This window comes from Spermophilus citellus (assembly GCF_964194105.1).
Source record: "Spermophilus citellus genome assembly, chromosome: 4".
NCBI lineage: Eukaryota > Metazoa > Chordata > Mammalia > Rodentia > Sciuridae > Spermophilus > Spermophilus citellus.
The window spans coordinates 99,901,780-99,921,788 of record NC_138185.1 but is presented as its reverse complement, the minus strand read 5'-3'; the positions used below and the strand labels follow the sequence as shown (position 1 = coordinate 99,921,788).

Below are 20,009 nucleotides of genomic sequence, written 5' to 3'. Positions count from 1 at the left end.
AAAAAAAAAAAAATAGGATCTTGCCAAAATATGCTCCTGGGAAGGAGAGGGAGATCCAAATAGTGTGAAGAAGAAGACAGTTATTTCTTGATTGCTCCTTCTGGGATTGAGATTCATCCTTGAAACTGAATGCAGGCCCTGGCTCTCACCTCTATTACCATGTAGAAACCAGAAGGCATGTGGGACCAGAGAATACACCTAGGACAAGCCACATATCTTTAGAATGCCACTGGCTTAAGGACTTGTACCTCTTCCATGCTATGAAGCTCTGGTGTCAGAGGTCAGCTCCACAAGCTGCACCTGAGGACAACAAGGTATGATTTTCATGGCTGGCAAGCAAGGTAGTTAAGCTGATGGGTCCCTGTCTGTATCTGACATTTGCCTATTCCCACATTACACTTACCTCTGGACATTAGATTTTGGATCCCGGCAGAAGTGTTCCTCTAACTTCAGCAAGCATAAAAATACCCTGAGGCATTTGTTCAAAATGCAAATTTCCAGTCCTCTATTCCTACAGATTCTGATTTAATATAACTGTAGAAAACAGTTTGAAAATCATGCTCTAGAAAATAGTGCTGTGCAATAGAACTTTCTGCAATGATGGAAATGTCTTATATTTGTGCTATTTTACAGAGTAAGCACTAGCCACATGGGGCTACAGAGCAGTTAAAGTGTGGCTAGTGTAGCCATGGAAGTGTCTTTTAAATTTTATTTAATTTTTATCACTTTAACTTTAAATAGCCACTAATCACTAAGGCTACCATACTGGGCAGTGCAGCTCAAAACACTGCTACTCAACGGGGCAGGAAACCAGCAGCATTACCTAGGAGATTGTTAGAAATGAAGCATTCTGGGTCCTACTCTAGACCTTCCTACCACATTTTTAAAAGATCCCCAAGTGATCCATATGCCAATAAAGGTTGATATTCACTTTCTAGAATATCTTGGTGCCTCACTGAAATCTTCCACTCCCACTGAACCATCCACTTCCTGTTAACATTTATATAGACTGATCTCATATTCAATTGTATAAATCTGGTTCTTACTCAGCATACTGGATTCTGATGTAACTAGCATTTCGGTCTGGAGGGCAAAAGAGGTGTGGGGGGGAGAGGAAGAGAGAGAGAGAGAGAGGAGAGAAAGAGAGACAGAGACAGAGATAGAGAGGGGAGAAATGAAGGAACATAGTGCCAGGTTGGAAAGGGTCCTATATGCAAGCTGAGGAATTTATTCTTTGGGTAATAGATAACCATCAAAAACTATTAAGCAGGTAGGTAGCACAAGCAGAGTTGTGTTTTATGGAGATAATGCATAGAAGGATAGAGGATGGCCTAGAGGAGATGGCCAATTGATAAGTAATCTTCACTGTCCACTGGTTCTTGTATTAAGTATACCTACTGGGAATAGGATTTATCTTATCCCTACATTGGAGGAACAGCAAATATTTTAGACTTATAGCAATATGTCTATTCTACATGGTCAAGATCCACAGTATCCCAACCCAGATCTTCAGAATAATACAGTATTCTTTATCTCTAAGATTGGGAGGAAATAAACTCTTTTTGCATTTCAATTCTGAAGAGATTATTTCTCAGTGATAAAACTAAATGTTTGTCATTTATAGTAGTAAACTCTGGGATCTGACTCAACATTGAAACAACTGTTTGCTTTGAAAGTATATTTTTTAAATGAATCATTTTTAAGACTAAAAGTATATGTAAGACATTCATGGGACGTATAATAATCAAAACAATTAAACCAAATGGATTTTTGTGCAGATGCCTCATTCATTGGTATTGATGTGGTCTGTTGTCATAACAAGCTACAAATGTTAAAATGAAAAGGAGCTGCAGTTGGTAGAGAAGAGTGAGATGATGGAAAGGAAAAAGTGGGAGACTTAAAAAGTGTTTCTAGCTTTTTATCTAGTCTTGGGAATCCTTTCATGTACTCAGAGGGTAGGTCCTGGTCAGTCAGGGAAAAGTCTGAAAGGAAAAGACCCAAAAGAAAGGGTTCCATTATTTTCCAGGTGACAAGGTTTTTAAAGGTGCTCTGTTTCTACAGGAATAACTTAAAGAAGTTATTCCTCCTATTCAAACACAGACAATAAACCCAACAATCAAGATAGCAGCTCCAACCAAAGCACATGGGCAGAAGGCAAGGAGGCTGTATTAAAACATTGTGACAAAAAGAAAGACAAAAGGATCATAGGGAGGCCAGCACCAGCAATACCACACTCAGTCAACACAGACAAGGGAGAGGCAGGACGAGGAAGTAAAAAAGCTCTGTGGCTCAACCAGAATCTCTCTTGACCAATAAACCTGTCCTTCTACCTACCCTTAGAGCAATGGTCACCAAACAGGATGACTGCCCCAAAAAGCAAGACGATTCACCAGGGTTTTGGAAGACGATATTAGAATCTCTATTTGTATTTACTCATCTTTGAAAGACAAGAAATTCAGTTTTGCTAAAAGTTACAAACTGCATCAGCATATCCCTTATCAGGATAAGCAAGTGTGTTTGGGAAGAAAGAACAGTTGGACAATGTGGGAGGGGGAGTTTGGTTACTTTCAGCATACTGAGACATACTGCAGTTTCTGAAGCACAGGATTTTACCTATTTCCTAATGTGGTTCCACTAAACCAACACTCTTAAAATGGACAAGTGGCTTTAAAAGATTCTTAAAAAGAAATAGTAAATCAAAGATAACTCTAAAAATGCTAGCCCAAATGAGTAACAATAGCTAATACTTACATTCTTCATATAAGCTAGCCATGAGCCACACAAGGAAAAACACTAAGATTTGCCAAGAAATCAACAAAAAAATTTTTGAAATTATCTCAAAGCCTTTTTGAAGTAGGGATTTGTGTCCCACATGGTTAATGACGAATCAGTTTTCACATGCACAGTGAAAAGCATGATACCATCATGACTAGCAGAAGCTACAGACCAAGAAAATGAAAACAAACTTTCCACAATATATTCAACAATATTTAATAACCTAAGCTACCTACTCCAACACTCACTGGACAGAGTTCACTAAACAGAATCACAAAGGTTTGTAAGTTTTTTAAAAGCCTTCTCACTTAATAGTGAAAGATAATTTAAATGTATATTTTAAATTTATACCATGCCATTTAAAAAAAGTACTGATTGTTTACACTGTGGAAATAGGGATGAATTGCTAATAAGACAATGTCAAGAAACCTGATGCATCTTTCTGTCAAGAAGCACTATTGGATGGCATATAGAAAACATGGCTTGCAATCTGAAGACATGAGGACAGGAATAAATCCTTCATGGTAGGAGGCTGAGTCAAAGGACAGATGCTTCCAACATATCTCCTCTTGCAGTTCCACTACAAGAAGAAAGATGTTAAAGGAGAGATGAAATGGATAAGATGTATTTCTCAAAATTAATTCACCTTAGTGTGGTGGCACACACACACACCCAGCGGCTCGAGAGGCAGAGGCAGAAGGATCGCAAGTTCAAAGCCAACTTTAGCAATTTGGCGAGGCACTAAGCAACTCAATGAGACTCTAATAAAATACAAAATAGGGATAAGGATGTAGGTCAGTGGTCAAGTGCCCCTGAATTCAATCCCTGGTCCCCCCAACCAAAAAAAAAAAAAACTTAAAAAAAAAAGTCTTATAGGCAAACAAAGTTTCCATTCCCTACAGAATGGCTACTTTGGGTTTTCTTTTAAAGGTAAAGTGGTGAATTCTACATTAAATATTAAGCAATAGCATCCCACATAATTCACAGATAAGATATATCCCACATGTGGTAGGTTTCACTGATGTGAATTTTATAAAATTAGGATCTTTAAAAAATAATAGAGGGCTAGAGATGTAGCTTTAGAGATAAAATGCTTGCCTCACATGCACAAGGCCTCAGGTTTAATCTCCAGCACTGCAAAAAAAAAATTATATATATAAAATTTACAACTCTTTGTGACGTAATAAGAAGTACACATGAGTACACATTTTGATTCACCTGCAATTTCTCTGGTTATCTCAAGGTAAAATACTTTTTAAAAAGCTGTTAAACTTGAAGATGAGTTTTGCTTGTACTTTTAAACCAAAAGCAAAGATACCAATTTTTCTAACTTTTCTGAGATTACAAATGGCCACCAGTAAATTGCTAACTAAGCAGACATTTTTTTAAAAAAAATGCATCTAATTTGAATCTTCAGGGTAAAAGTCATGTTCCATCAATGAGTCAGATGTGAACTACTTTCAGAAAGCACTTGCCTGGCATGCATGAGAACCTGGGTTCAATTCCCAGTGAAAGGAAAGAAGGAAGGAAGGGAAGGAGGGAGGGAGGGAGAGAAGAAAGAAAGAAAAAGAAAGAAAGGAAGACAAAGAGGGAGCATACTAAAAATGAAAATGTTTTCATCATTATATGATTATGTTGCCAAAAACCATGACATCTATAAATGCTTTCATATCTACACAACTAAATTGGAAGCAGAATTTTTCTAACTTGGTTTAAAATCTTTCTAAGAAGTTCAATAAGTTTTGAACCCATCTGTCAACAAAGCAAATGGGTGGCGTTTTAATATGTAAGAATGACAGATCCACATCAAGAAAATGTATATTGACTAGTCATATTTCTATTTAAAATATCACTGTGAAATTAGTAGATAAAATTAAAAATTTTAGTAACTACAGCACTATATCCAACTGGATCTGCTTATCTCTGGAAGTACTTTTTTCAGCTAAAAAGCCTTTAAGACCAAATACTGAAATTAAAACCAGACTTCTGAGTCATTAAAAATGTGTTAAAATAAGGTTTTCAAAAAATAATGAGCCAGGCACGGTGGCACACGCCTGAAATCCCAGTGGCTTGGGAGGCTAAGTGAGAAGAATCCCAAATTACAGCCAGCCTCAGCAACTCAGCAAGACCCTGTCTCTAAATAAAATACAAAAAAGGGCTGAAGATGTGGCTCAATGGATAAGTGCCCCTGGGTTCAATACCTAGTACCAAAAAAAAAAAAAAAAAAAAGAATTTGGGGATTGGATGTGTGGCTCAGTGGTAGATTACTTGCCTAGCATGCACAAGACCCTAGGAAGGAAGGAAGGGAGGGAGGCAGGCAGGCAAGAAAGAGAGAGAAATGAGGAAGGGAAGAAAGAAGGAATAAATTAAAAATAAGTTTTTAAATCATGTTGTTCTTAAAAATGAATATAAATTATATCTAATATATCCTATTTCAACTTTATCTCATCCTTCTTGTGTGTTTTATAACATGCACATTATTATTTAGAAAAATCTGTTATTTATTTTTAAGCATAAAAGAAAACATATATTTAGGACTGGTGCCCACAGAGATGGAAGGGAAAAAAAAAACCTGGGTTTTTATGGAGGGCAACATTCAAACTGGTTCATTCTTTCATTGAATTTACTGGGGCCAGGCATGGTGGCAAATGCCTATAATCCCAGCAATGTAAAAAGCTGAGGGAGGAAGATCACAAGTTCAAGGCCAGCCTCTAAAACTTAGATCCTGTATCAAAATAAAAAATCAAGGTTTGAGATGTAGCTCAGTAGTAATGCACCCTGCAATGGGGTTCAATGCCCAGTACCACAAAAAATAAAGAATAAGAATTTATTGGGTATTTACATTGTGCTGAGGTCTGAGGTAGGTTCTGAAGCAAAAACAAATTTGGCATGGAAGGTGTCTTTAAGGAGCTGTAGTCTAGTGGAGAAAGTATATAAATATATATTAGCCAGGCACAGTGCCCCATGCCTGTAATCCCAGCACTAGAAGAGGCTGAGGCAGAAGGATTGCAAGTTTGAAGCCAGCCTGAACAACTTAGCGAGGCCCTATCTCTAAATAAAATATTAAAAAGGGTTGGGGATATGACTCAATGGTTAAGCACCCCTGGATTCAATCCCCAGACCACAAAAAAAAAAAAAAAAAAAGATTGAAATGCAATGAGCGACTGGGGTTGTGGCTCAGTGGTAGAGCACTTGCCCAGCATGTGTGAGGTACGGGTTTCAATTCTCAGCAGAATAAATAAAGATCCATTGACAACTAAAAAAATATTTTAAAAATGCAATGAGAGTAACTGAATTCAATGATCTCTAAAAGAAAAACAAAACAACTGAGGCCAGGAACTAAGCTTCTGCAATAAGCCATCCATGCCTCAACATATTTATCAATCTCTTAGAAGGCCATTGTGATTAAACATGTATTGTTCTTTTTTTAATATTTATTTTTTGCAGTTGTAGATGGACACAATTACTTTATTTTATTTATTTATTTATTTTTATGTGGTCTGAGGATGGAACCCAGGGCCTTGCACGTGCGAGGCAAGTGCTCTACCGCTGAGCCACAACGCCAGCCCCACATATATTGTTCTTATCCACAACTTCATATAGTTCACTTTCTAAGTAAGCACAACTCTGCAGAATATATACCACAAACTTATTTGGGGCTGAGATGTTTCCAATTCCCAAGACTAAGAATTATTTCTGTTCAGTCCTAGTTGCTATTTCTCTCCCTTCTACCTGGATTGACCCTTTCCTGAAAGCCTCATCATTCTTGCTTCTTGTTGACCTGTACCTCCTAGAGTCAAAGGTCTTGTTCTCATCCTCTGTTTATGTCCTAATCAGGTGTCAGTGTCCTTTTTACCTGCATCATGGGAGGAAAGGGTTCTCCCTTCTAATACCCTCTGCATAAAAACCACTGCATGCATTACTAGTTACTAGGAAATGGTTCTCTTTATAAATGGGAGACCCTGAAGCCTCCTGGCTTTCTTGAATTTCAGCACCCTGCTTCTTCTGGCCAGTTGACTACCTGTTCTACCTGTACTTAAGAAGCTGGCTGAGTGGTTTTAAACACCGTCTTTTGGTAGAAGAATAACATAGACTGAGTTGATTGGGCAAAACTTACCTGATCTGCAGTAACTTGGGAATTTCAGACCAATAGTCACATCAGTCATATTAATATTCACCTTAACCTTACAGTTGAAGTAACATTTAAGGTTTTTAACCAGTATAACAATATGACTTTATAGCTTGTAGGAATTACATTTCTCTCCCATTTTGCATTGTACATCTTAAACTATACAGATCCATCTTTAGCCCATTGACATATTAAAGTTGTGGGATTTTTCCTACTTTTGTGCATGAAATAATAAATCACATATGAATCCAAATCATGAATCATGAATCCAAAGAATGGTGGATCTATGTTTTAAGTGAAATACATCTAAATATATTCAATTAACTCATTAAAAATATTTTCAAACACCCACTCTATGTCTCACTGTCTATGAAGTATGAAGTCTTTGGCACTCACAGTTCTGTGAAGTATGTAAACTAATAAGTGCTATAGAGGACAAGAAGATGAACAGCCAGGGTTGTTCAAACAAGGAATGGAACATAAACCTGCCTGGGAAAACAGAGGAAGACTTCACAGAAGAGGCAAAGCAGGAGCACAGTCCTGAGGAGGCATAGCAGTTGTCCAGATGCACAAAATGAGTGTTTCAGCCAAAAGGGTTCAGTCAGTGCAAAGGGCAGAAGCAGCCTGTAATGCTCAATATGTGGCATAGAAGGAGAATGTGGGGTGTAAAGACAAGATACTAGAAAAAGGAAGGTGGTAGCCTCTCCTAAGGGATGTTGTACACAATAGAAGACATCACCAAAACCCAGAGGGCTCTGAAGAGTCCCCAAAATACTCCAATTAGAAGTGCTTCATGATCAGATTTGTGTTTTATAATACCACTCTGAAAGACATTGGAGGAAAAGAAGCCAGGTATGAGACACTAGCCTAATTCCACTTAGAAATGCTGAGGGGCTGGACAAAAGCAGCAGCAGGACAAAGGAGAGGAGAGCAGATGTAAGACGCATTTTGGAGGCAAGATCAACAGGAGCTGGTGACAGGCAGGAGGTGGGAAATGAGAGGAGAGTGGAGTCCAGGAAGACTCCTGGGTTTTCTGGTGATAACCAAATCCTCCCCCACCAACAAAATTACCACGGTCTAGCTGTGAGGCCATCTGCCAACCTTCAGCTAACAGCAACTTTCATTTTCCAAAACAGAACCCATGAGCAAACAGACACAATTCCTAACTTATATCAGATCTTAAAGTGACACACAAAACAGCGAGAGAGACCAATCAGTTAAATGAAAATATTTAAATCATCAAAAATTTTCATACATTAACCATCAATAACTACAAAGTGCCAAACATCGGATTTCAGGGTGAGTAAATGAAATCATGATGAATTAGTACAATATTATCAGGAAATTTGGAACCTAAAACAAACACCGACAAATCAATTAATAAGCTCCAAGTCTCTGTATGTCTGGCTAGGCCCATGACAGGCCAAAATGAAATACAGTGTCCACCCACCATGTGTTTACCTTCCTCTCACACTCTGAGTTAGAACACAGTTCCTCATAAATATTTAACTTAAACTGCAAAACCGAGAGATTAACTTGTCACATTAACACCAGGAAATTATGTTGAAAATCATACGGTGATAGCCTCCATTTTAATCAGTATTCTAGTATTCACATTTATATTGATTTCAAAAGACAATTTAATATTAGGTATTTCATATTTACACTAAAAATTATCCGAGTCCATATTCAATTTAATGTGAAATTTCAATTAATTTTTGACACAGGAAAAAATATACATATATTCCTAACTCTGATACAAAACACTGATTATTTGGCTGTAGTCATCTGGTCTTAAGATGGTGAAGAGTCTTCATAAAGAACTTCATCTACCTTCATGTCATGTTCATCCACTGGGACCTGCAGGCAAATCTGCTCTTTGAAAGCCAAGGCCAAGGTGTAGGGTTTCACTTCCTGACACTGCAGACAGCGCTTCAGGTAGGTGTCATAATAGCCTTTGCCCCTCCCCAGCCGGTTGCCATGTTTGTCAAACCCAAGACCTGGCATGAAGATGAGATCAAGTCCCCCTGTGGAAAAAAAGGAATAAATTTGAGAGGATTAGCAGTTTCTGCAAGATCACTTTGGAATGAAATGTGGTTTTCTTTTTTTTTTTTTAAGTTGTAGATGGACGCAATATCATTATTTTATTTATTTATTTATTTATTTTTATGTGGTACTGAAGAGCGAACCCAGTGCCTCACATTTGCGAGGCAAATGCTCTACTACTGAGCCACAACACCAGCCCTTGGTTTTCTTTCTTTCTTTCCCTTTTTTTTTTTTTTTTAGTTGTAGTTGGACACAATATCTTTATTTTATTTATTTAGTTTTATGTGGTGCTGAGGATCAAACCCAGGGCCTTGCACGTGCTAGGCAAGCACTCTACTGCTAAGCCACAACCTCAGCCCCTGATTTTTATTTTTAATGACATCTATTCTTTCTCTGATTCCTAAAGAAATATATGATCACTGTAGAAAGTCTGGGGAGCAGGAGGAAGAGGGGGACAAAGAAAGAAATAATTACTCAGCAATTCAGTAAGTCCTTCATTCATCCTTCCGCAGTTCTTTCATGTATATCTTATGTAAAAATGCCAGATTCCCATGCCCTAAAGAGACTCTCTGAGGATACAGCCTAAGAACTTCTTCCTTTTTTCTAACATACAGATAATTCTACATATCTGTCAGGTTTAGGAACCATTGCCCCAGGATAATAACAGCTGGAGGAGTGGGAAAGGGTGAGGGAGAAGCTGAAAAGGACAGCAAGCAGGAGAGGTACCATGCAACTCAGACAACCTACCTCTCTTCACTTCCCATCCCCCTGGAGAGGTGAGGCCAGGTTCTCAAGCTTCCCCAGATGCACATGAGGCAGGTTTTGGCCTACTCTGGGGCATTGCGTAAGTACAAAATGAGGTCCCATAACCAGTCACCTGGTAGGAATCTTCCCAGGTAAGACAGGGCCCAGAAATTGGCATGGATTCATCAGGATACAGCAGGCTGCTGGAGCTCAGGGTAAAGGGCAGGTTCTTAAAGTGGGAGTCTATGAAAATAGGTAATAATGGTCACTAGGTGGAAGACCTCTGTGGATATTATGAACCTCTGGCAGAGAGGACAAGGACAAAGACAAGGACTAGTGCAAGAGCCAAGTGAGGTGTCTACCCAGTGCTTTCCCCTGAGGCCTTCCTGTATTAGACCTTGGCCTCCTAAAAGCTTTCGTGGGGGCTTCTAGATGACCTACAGATTAGTCATGGACTAACCACTCAGACAACTTTGTTGCCTTACACTGGGTTGGAAGACAAGAACTCTCCAGAACAGGATATTACTGGAGATGGTCAGTCTGCCAGCTAGGTCGGCCCCTGCTTTCAGCAGCTGTTCTGACTTCCTGCAGAACTGTGAGGTTAACACAGCTTCTCTCTGGCTCCCAGCAAACACCTGTCAACCCTGCTTGCCAAAATCCAGCAGAGCAGATCTCAGGTTACAGTCATGACCTTCCTGTGTAAACCTGCCTGTCCTTTCTAATCCCCACTTTCTAAAGGGCCCTGGTCACTGATCTGTGTTCCTGTCCAGCTCATTTTCTCTTAGGATTGACACTGACCTGTGCTTTGTCTGTTAGCAGAGCCTACTCAGGATTAAAGTTCAGCTCCTGTCTTCTAAACCTAGAACACACACTCACACACCTTCCTAGGACTCCTGGCCTCTTTACAGTATGGAAAGGTGTTTTGTAAAATACTCTGAGGGATTGACAGGTGGGGGCACACAATCTCTGCTCTTAAGGAGATGGCAGTTCAGTTAACATAAAACATACACATGTAATATCCATTCCAGTGTAAAGCAACAATCTCTGCCAGTTGTCCCAACAGCAATAGACACAATGGGTCTTCAGCAGAAGAAAAGTAATTCTAGCTAGGTGGTCAGGGAAGGAGGCATGGAGAACTTTGACCTGACCTGGACTTTTAGGGACTATGTTTCAGAAACCAAAAGAAAGGTGGCAGGTGCAGAGTGATGAGAAGAGAGTGGAAGGCAGTTTATTTGCTAGGACAGAAGAATCAGGCTGAAGAGCAGCAGAAGAAATGAGTGTGCAGTTCCCTTGTGCACTGTTAGCAGAAGTATAAAATGGAAGAGCTGCAATGGAAAACAGTATATAAGTTCCTTTGAAAATTAAAAACACAGAGGGCTGGGGTTGTAGGTCAGTGATAGAGCACTTGCCTCACACATGTAAAGCCCCAGGTTTGATCCTCAACACCACAATAAAGAGAGAGAGAGAGAGAGAGAGAGAGAGAGAGAGAGAGAGAGATACACTGTGTCCATCTATAACTAAAAAAAAAAATTAAAAAATTTTAAAACAGAACTACCATATTATCCAGTTATTCCACTTCTGAATATTCATCCAAATAATTGAAATCAGAGTCTCAGGAAGACTTCTGTTCTTCCATCCTCACTGCAACATTATTCACAATATTTAATAAGTAGAAATAGCCTATGTGTCCATTGTAGCATAAATAGATAAACTATTGTACACACATACAATGAAATATTATTCAACCATGAAAAAGATGGAAATTCTGCAATATGGGACAACATGAATGAACTCTGAGGATATTACAGTAAGTGAAAGAAGTAAGACACAAAAAGACATGCTCTGGAGCTACGGATGTGGCTCAGGGGTAGAGTGCCTGTCTAGCATACATGAGGTTTAATCCCCAGCACCGAAATAAATAAATAAATAATAAATACAATATGATTCTAATTCTATGAAATATTTAGAGTAATCAAACTTTCAGAAACAGAAAGTAGAATGTCAGTTGCCAGAGGCTGGAAGAAGATGGAAATGGGGAGCTACTGTTCAATAGGTACAGAGTTTTAGTCATACAAAAAGAAAATAATCTAGAAATCTGCTCTATAACATTATATTTATAATTAATACAACTTTATTATGCAATTAAAATTTTTAGAAGGGTAGATCTCCTATGCTATTTAACACAATTTTTTTAAAAGGCAGAGCAAAAGGGAAGCCAACAGAATGGTTAAGATTTCCAGTTAACTCAATACACAAGAAAAAAAGGGCAAATTTTTGGAGCAGCCACATTTAAGCTATTGGAAAAAAAAAGAGAGAATAAAGAAAAGAAACATAAAGGTAAGAAAACAAAATTCTAGTGCCCTCAAGTTATAATTAATCTTGTTCCCTCTATTCTTGTTACTCCCTGTACTCCAATTACAGCTCTGAAGTCTACCTTGTACTACAGCTGGTTGTATATGTCTTTGTCTACCCTCCTGGACAGCAAATTTCCTTGTAGGCCATAATTTTTTCCAACTCATCCTTCATGCTTGAATTTTAATAGAATTCTAGGCCAAAGGAATCCTGAAAGATGAGTGTATTATCTGCAAATGGATCAATCCTGGCATGACATCCCATACTTTAATAACTCCAAGGCATATAGATTCAGATCAAGGTGGCAACATTAGGGAAAAACAAAATGATATAAGTACATCCTTGCATGGCTGCCAGTTCAAAGAGAGCTCTACAACTGTTAAGCAAGAAAAAGAATAGCCTTTAGATTCTTAGGTCACTCAAGACTCTGAAATGGCCCTTCATAGGCAGATGGGAGTCCTGACGTCCTATTTGGGATGTTGCTGTTGGACCTCCTGCCCACAGGATTGCTAATTTCTCCATTCAACCATAGGGGCACCTATTGTTGCCCCTGGCTTCACTTCTTTGGAATGCCCTTCCTGGTCTGCTGTTTCTGCTATTTGGTGAATTCAAGCATTTTCCTAAAAACATATGGCATTTTTTGCTTGATTTCATTCATTTGTTGTTACCCCTGAAGTTCTCCCTATGCCTTAGCATCATCATCACATGCATTACTTCATTACACACACACACACACACACACACACACAGACACACACACACACACACCACACACACCTGGAGCTCTTCACATATTCATAACACTATGTAGAATGCTTCTGCCACCCACCTGCAAAGGTGAAGAATCAGTGTGGCATGATGATGATGCACAGGTTCAACATACTGACTCAATGAGCTTCCTGTGCACAAGCTGGTCCCACCCTGGGCCATGCCCACTAATAAAGAAAGATCCTAGACCCACTGTAAATTATCACAAAGTTAAAACTCAGGAAAGGAAAGGAGAAAAACCCTTTTTCTCCTGTATTTCTAGTTTTTTAATGTGACTTTGTACTCCAAAACTACAAACTAACCTTGGAAAACTGACCCAGTCCCACATACTATATTTGCTGTAAGACAGTGGTGTCCTCTGCAGGCTGGAGTGGTGGTTAGGAGCAAGGGCCACAGGGCTATCTTAGTTGTGTGATCAAGAGCACTGCCCAATTTTGCTTTAATATTTTCATCTGCAAAACAGAACTGGTCCTGGAAATTAAATTAGATAATGCTAAGAAACTCCCTAGCAAGGTGCCTTTTATGATCTTTATTTTTACTATGTTACTTTTTTCTTTCTTTTTTTCAATTTTTTTTAGCTGCAGAAGGACATAATACCTTTATTTTATTTGTTTATTTTTATGTGGTGTTGAGGATTGAACCCAGTGCCTCACATCTGCTATGCAAGTGCTCCACCACAACCCCAGCCCTAGTTTTATATATATATATGAATGAATAAATATCAGGCACTATTACCTGAACCAACTGGCAAGGAAAAGAGTAGTGCTCCTTCAGTACTTCAAGTCAGTTTTTTGTTTTGTTTTGTTTTGTTTTGTTTTAGGTGTAGATGGACACAACACAATGCCTTTATTTTTATGTGGTGCTGAGAATCGAACCTGGGTCCCGCCCGTGCTAGGGGAACGCTCTACCACTGAGCCACAATCCCAGCCCTAGTACTTCAAGTCAATTTTTAACCTGAGATTTCACAATCTTACATTAGAACTGGCTCCCAGCTCTAGGATTCAACACAGCAAGAAAAGAGGAGCAAGAAAACCAGAAGAGAGTGAGGTTATAGAATAGGAATCATCAGTTTTTTCCTGTGAAGGTCCAAGAGTAATAATTTTAATTTTTAAATTAATAATTATTTAATTATTATATAAATTATTATATATATATATATATATATAAATAATTTGCAGGCCATAGGTCTATGTCACAACTTCTTAACTCTGCTGTGCACTGTGAACCCAGTCATAGATAGTATATAAATGAATAACTGTAGCTGTGTTCCAATCAAATTTTACTTACAGAAACAGGTGGAGGGCCAGATGTGGCCTTCGGGGCTGCAGTTTGCTAAACCCCACCATAGAATGTAAAGGAAGAGAGTTTCAGAAACAGAGACATGGAGATAATGTCACAAGTGGCAGAATGGACAAGTAAGCAGAGGATATAAAAGTATCTATTAGATTTGGAAATCACTGGGGTAAGGATACTTTAACTGGGGAGATGGGAATAGATACAAAGCTGCAAGATCTTCGTTGAAAAAAGAAAAAAAAAGACATAGAAAGTAGGCCTTGAAAAGCAATGAAAAAGAATTTTATAAATGCTTTTCCTTATTCCTAGTTCTGAAGCACTAGGCTCTGAGGATTCAGTTCACTTTCACAAAACCTTCTTTTTAACTCTGTTAGTGAGGCAGCAGCAAGGCCACTGACACCTCCTCGGATGCCCTAAGCTCAGACTCCCTGTCCTGAAATCTTCAGAATGTAGGTTTGGCCAGCAGACTATCTATGCCATAATACTTAAGAGAAAGCCAAAAATAACAAGTGTTACAGCCCAGGATATGCATACAGCTTTCTATTTTCAACAGGTATAACAATACTATTTTTATACTTCCCTTTCTCCTTCTAATTTTTTTTAACGTACATTTCATAGGAACTTCATGACTTAGGACATTCTCCAAAATTAACCTTCTGCAATATGGCCAGAGTTCTCTCTTCTACTCTTTAATTCTGAATGTGCCAATTCTCTTGAAAGTTCACCTGGTTATCCCACCTCTAGTTACTTCTGGTCCAAATCCAACCTAAAATGCAGAATTCATCCTGGTTCCTCTTTGCTCAAAATATTTAGCCAATCACAACCTCTTAAAGATAACATCCAAACCCTCTTACCAGGTATGTAGAACCCACTGCAATCTCATTCGCATTACCTTCCCACACCATCTCTCACTGCACTCTGGTAATGCCCATTAAATGGACTGATTCATTGTCCCACAAACTCACCTCATGATTTCCTGTCCATGTACCTTAACTCCTGCTAAACTGTTCTCCATTCCTGAGGTCCTTCCACTCTTTTTCTTATCATAACAATCATCATGTTAACCTCAGTTCAATTTTCACCAAGTCTTCCTTTCCACTCACTTATGTGCAACCAGCTCTTATCCCACATTGCACAATGTGTACGATCCACAAAGAAGTAGAAATCCTTCTCCCTTCACTCCAGGAACAGAGGTTTTGTCTTTCCCCCAAAGAGGTGTTAAAACAAAGAATAAGAGTAAGGGTTATAACGAGTGGTTATTTCACCATATTTATCTTAGTGTCCTGACTATACCCAAGTAGTCACCTATTCAGACCATCCCATGAGACATCTAACTCTAAACCAAAGTGCTGCTTCTAGAAGAGCACTGAAATTAGCATTTTGGAAGTGCCTACAAGGTGACAGGCAACCCTAGGTTTCAAAAGATGAATAAAACCAGCTGGTCAGGACATCTACTAGTAAGGCAGTGGGGGGCAGAGATTATCATATCCATTTCACAGATGCTCAGAGGTCAACTTTCTCCTTATGGTTATTCAGCTCCTAAGAGATGAGGCTCTCCCAGGTGAGTAATGATTCAACAATACACACTGTTCTTACTGACAAAAGATACAGGTGAGATTAAGCAAAAAGATAGAGGGAGCATAATAAGGCCAAGTACCTTAAGAATCAGAAGAGAGAAGAGGTGGAGTACGCAGGCTTCTAGGCAGGATGTGTGGGTCTCAATCTCAGCACCACCATGTATTAGCTACAAAACAATAGTCAAAACTGCCTTCACCTAAACCTAGAATAAATAGGCATATTATGATATAGTCCCTGAGCTATTAACACCAAACATCAATTTAATAAATTCCTGCATGCCTTCTTAGGCCATGCACCTGACTACTGAGACACATGCACTTCCATCAAACATGCTTCCAAAACATGAAGAAGGTGAAATCCTAAAATAAAATACAGGACCAAGAATTCATGATAGCTCTTGTGGCAGAACTCTCAAAAATCAATACAATATACTTTGAACTCATTATGGTTGCCTTAGAAATAACAGACTGAAACATGACCCCCTTGAATCACTCAATCTTCATAGTAAAACAGTGCAGAGCATACAAAGGCAAAAAACAAAACCATTAAGAGACTACAATTAATAAAACATATTCAACCTCTTATTATGTATAAAAATCATATTTTGAAAAAAACATGCTTCCCTATAAATCTATAATGCACTTAAAGAAGAGCCAACCAACTAAACCACCTAATGTGGACTGGCAATTTTTTTAAAATTACATTGTAAATGTACCTTCACTTTTTCTGCCATGTTTGGTCACAATATATTTTTGTCATTTAGGAATCTCCATGTAGAATCAAGCATGCTATAGCAAGAATAAAGACATGATTTTTCACAACTGATCATGAATGCATTGGTATTATAAAATCCTTTCTTTTAGCACAGGCACCCAGGTTTGCATCAAAATACAGGGACTGCATTTGTCACAAGAGCACTGGGGACAAGTACCGAACACCATGTAAGATAACCTTCTCCTAATATTCCTGGGTATGACAGGTCCTTCTGTTCATCAGCTAATGAGATATTCAGAATATAAGAAAATCATACGGAGATTTACATTTAAAGCATACAGAGCCTTACATTTAAAACCTAAGAGCATTATGAGTCTGAGGTTTTTACTCAACCCTATGGACACTATGTGTTTAAAGAAAGTAGGAGGTGACTGGAGTTTAGACTCTTCTGGGTAAAGCTGAAAGCAAAGAAAAAAGAAGGCTGAATGGCAATGAGGTGACTTAACTGCTGAGTATCTACACCAACAGCTGAGAGACAGGCCTCCAACCTAGTGCAGACAGCCTAGAAAAACAGCAAGGTCAACAAGACAGAAGTTGAGCTAAGATGAACTATGAGGACCAATCACACTTCTCCCTATAATGTCAGTACACTTCCACAAGAATATATCAGGAAGGACACAACAGAAGAATGACCATCTCTAGAGTAAAGACTTGGATGAAAAGGGTACTTTATATTTTCACACTACTTCTGTATAAAAGTTTTTACCATGTGCACATAAAAAAAAATACTTTTAAATACCCTCTAAATGTCAACCTTCTAGTCTGAAAAGGACAAGAGCCCTGGAGACAGTTTAGCCCAGAAGTTGAGATATGGGCTTCTAGAGAGACTGTCTGGATTCAAATCCTACAAGTACCACTATTAGCTAAGAAATATTAGTCAAGGTACTGAATCTCTCCTTAAAATGGGAAAAATAATACCACCTGCTTTGTAGAGTGAGTAAGTAAATAAAGTATGCAAAAACTCTAGTAAATGCTAACTTATATTATACTTAGAGATATAAGTAATATCTATTCTCTTTTTTCTGACTCTGAAAATTATTTTCTTTCGAATCATAACACCCTTCCAAAAGTTATGTAGACTTTCTATCAGCTCAAACCACGTCCCGTCAGCAGGCCTGGCTCTCTACTGCCACCTTCTGTCAGTTAGAGACATCCACAAGAGACTACTAAAGCCCAGAGGAAAGCAGGAGACATAATGGCTCTCTGAAATGTAGACTCTAACACAGGTGAAATGGGAAAGCATTCATCTGTTACAAATGGCCTTTCCCTTTACAGAGAATCCTCTGAGGAGTATCTTTTTACAAACCAAGAACAATGGAATTGCTCTTTTACACTGTCTCTTAGCGCTTTCACCAAGTGCCAGACACTGCTCTAACAACTTCACGGACACATCCTCATTTGAACTGTCCAGCAGTCCCCTAAAGCAGACATTACGATCCACTTTTTCCAAATGGGAAAACCAAAGAGGTGATGCAATGTGCTCAAGTCATATAGTAGTAATATCAGAGTTGGAATTGGAGCTCTGGCACTCTAGCTCTAGGAAGTACAGGAGTTCCTTGTTCCCTGCCTGGAGTAACACAGACAGGAAAATTCTACTTACCTGCCTTAGAGATATGCTCACTCAGACTGATCACAGCATCTATACCAGTCAGGTCAGGGCCATGACAAGAAACAGATGGCACACAAACTGAGGATATGAGAGGAGTTTCATAAAAGAATGACTTAAATGGTGAACAGGACTTTCAAAGTAACTACTAGGAAGCCTTGACTACCCTTAAGCCTGAAAGTGCAAGGGGTTGGGCTAGGGTGAGCATGGCTATGGTCCCAAAACAGCTGCAATTAGAGGGACTACAGGACAGCAATGTGGACAATGCATTGGGGTGGGAAAGGTTAACACCTACCTCACTCTCTGGCACACTCCAGTCTCTACTGGTGCCTCCTGGTATAGTAGGGTACACACATACACACACACACACACACACACACACACACACACACACAAATTGACATTCTGAGTACTCAGCAAGTGAAAAGACAGACTGTGGGATTAAAGGAGGCCTACTGAAGGGATCCAGCAAGATTTAAACATATCAGTGTTACTCCTGGGTTTGATGAGGTGGCTTATTTTTAATTTATTTTTTTATCCCCTCCCCATTTTTAATTTCTTATTTATGTCATATCTTTGTAATCAGAAAAAAGTTATTCGTCTTTCAAAAAAGAAATAATTTTTATGAATACCAAGAAAAATTTTCAGTCTTCTTTAGAAGATACATGTAAAACATGTTAGCAATTTTCTTAAATTTGTGTTTTTTATTATATCTTGACCAGTGTGTTGTTTAGAAAATATCTCCAAATTTCAACAGATAAAAAAATTTGATTTACCTTATTTTCATCACCATCACCATAAACAGCGACTACAACTGTACATGAAAGATGCCAAGCTAGGTGCTAAAGACCACAGAAGTGGGATGGGGTGTCCCAATACTTCAACTACAGGGATTTGCAACTACAGCCTGGCAGCCAAATCTGGCTCCAAATAAAGTTTCACTGGAACACTGCTGAATAGTGCTTTCACACTATGACAGCAGAATCGAATCACTGCAACCGATATAGCACAGGCCACAAAGCCCCAAATATTTACTATCTGGCCCTTCAGAGAGAAGGCTTTGCCAACCCCTGCTTTAGGGCATCTACCATAAGGTTCTGGGTGGGGAGCAGGAGTCAATACTTCAGCTTATCCTGTCTTAACATATATTGACCAAAATAAATCTTATTGAAAGAAAACAATTAAACTATCTTTGCTGCAGATAAGCAAAAACACAGCAAGTAAGATCCTTGGCAGCATCAGTCTAATCCCAATAACAGTATCTAAATGTGACATCTATTTTGGCTCTGAGTTTAGGATACTTTCAGCATTATTAATAATAAAATAGACTTAAAATGAACAGGAAAACTGAGAAGAAATCAGTTTGAAAGAAAAAAACTGGAGAAACTGATGGAAAAAAATGGGCAGATAGAACTCTTCAGATTCTCAGATCTCTTTAAATCAAAGCTTAATGATTCTAAAAATTAAAAAAAAATTCTCACTTGTATGTGACACAATTAAGAACTAAGTCACAAAGGTTCCATTTACATGAGGTGTCTAAAGCAGTCAAATTCACAGAAACTGAAAGTGATGGTGCTTGCCAGGGATTGGAGGGAGGGGGAAACAGAACAGTTGTCTAATGGGTAATGGGGTAAGAGTTTGGGGTCTGTAAGATGAAAATTTCTAGATCTCTTCCACAATAATGTGAATGTACTTACTTACCACTACTGTACTGTGCACTTAAAAATGGTTAAGATGGTGAATTTTATGCTATGTGTTTCTTTACTGCAATAATAAAACAAAGAAATAAAGAAAGGAAAAGAATGAGACATTGGGGGAAGACTGGAGGGCAGCCTATCCTGTGGCACAAGTTTACATGAGGTTGCACTCAAGAAAGAAAAGAAAAGCCTGGTTTTCTCTTGAGAGCAGTAAAGAACAATTTCTTCAGATACTGAAATATAATGG

General features: G+C 38.6%; 1 protein-coding gene across 1 annotated transcript in view; it reads right to left on the bottom strand.

Annotated features, from left to right (window-relative positions):
• Positions 1 to 8,273: 8,273 nt before the first annotated feature.
• MTHFS (methenyltetrahydrofolate synthetase) overlaps positions 8,274 to 20,009 on the bottom strand; it is a 55,209-nt gene continuing 43,473 nt past the window's right edge. Inside the window, exon 3 of the mRNA XM_081293309.1 lies at positions 8,274 to 8,931. Coding sequence (XP_081149435.1) covers positions 8,699 to 8,931 — 233 coding nt within the window. The 3' untranslated portion in view covers positions 8,274 to 8,698. The remainder of the gene's footprint in view (positions 8,932 to 20,009) is intronic.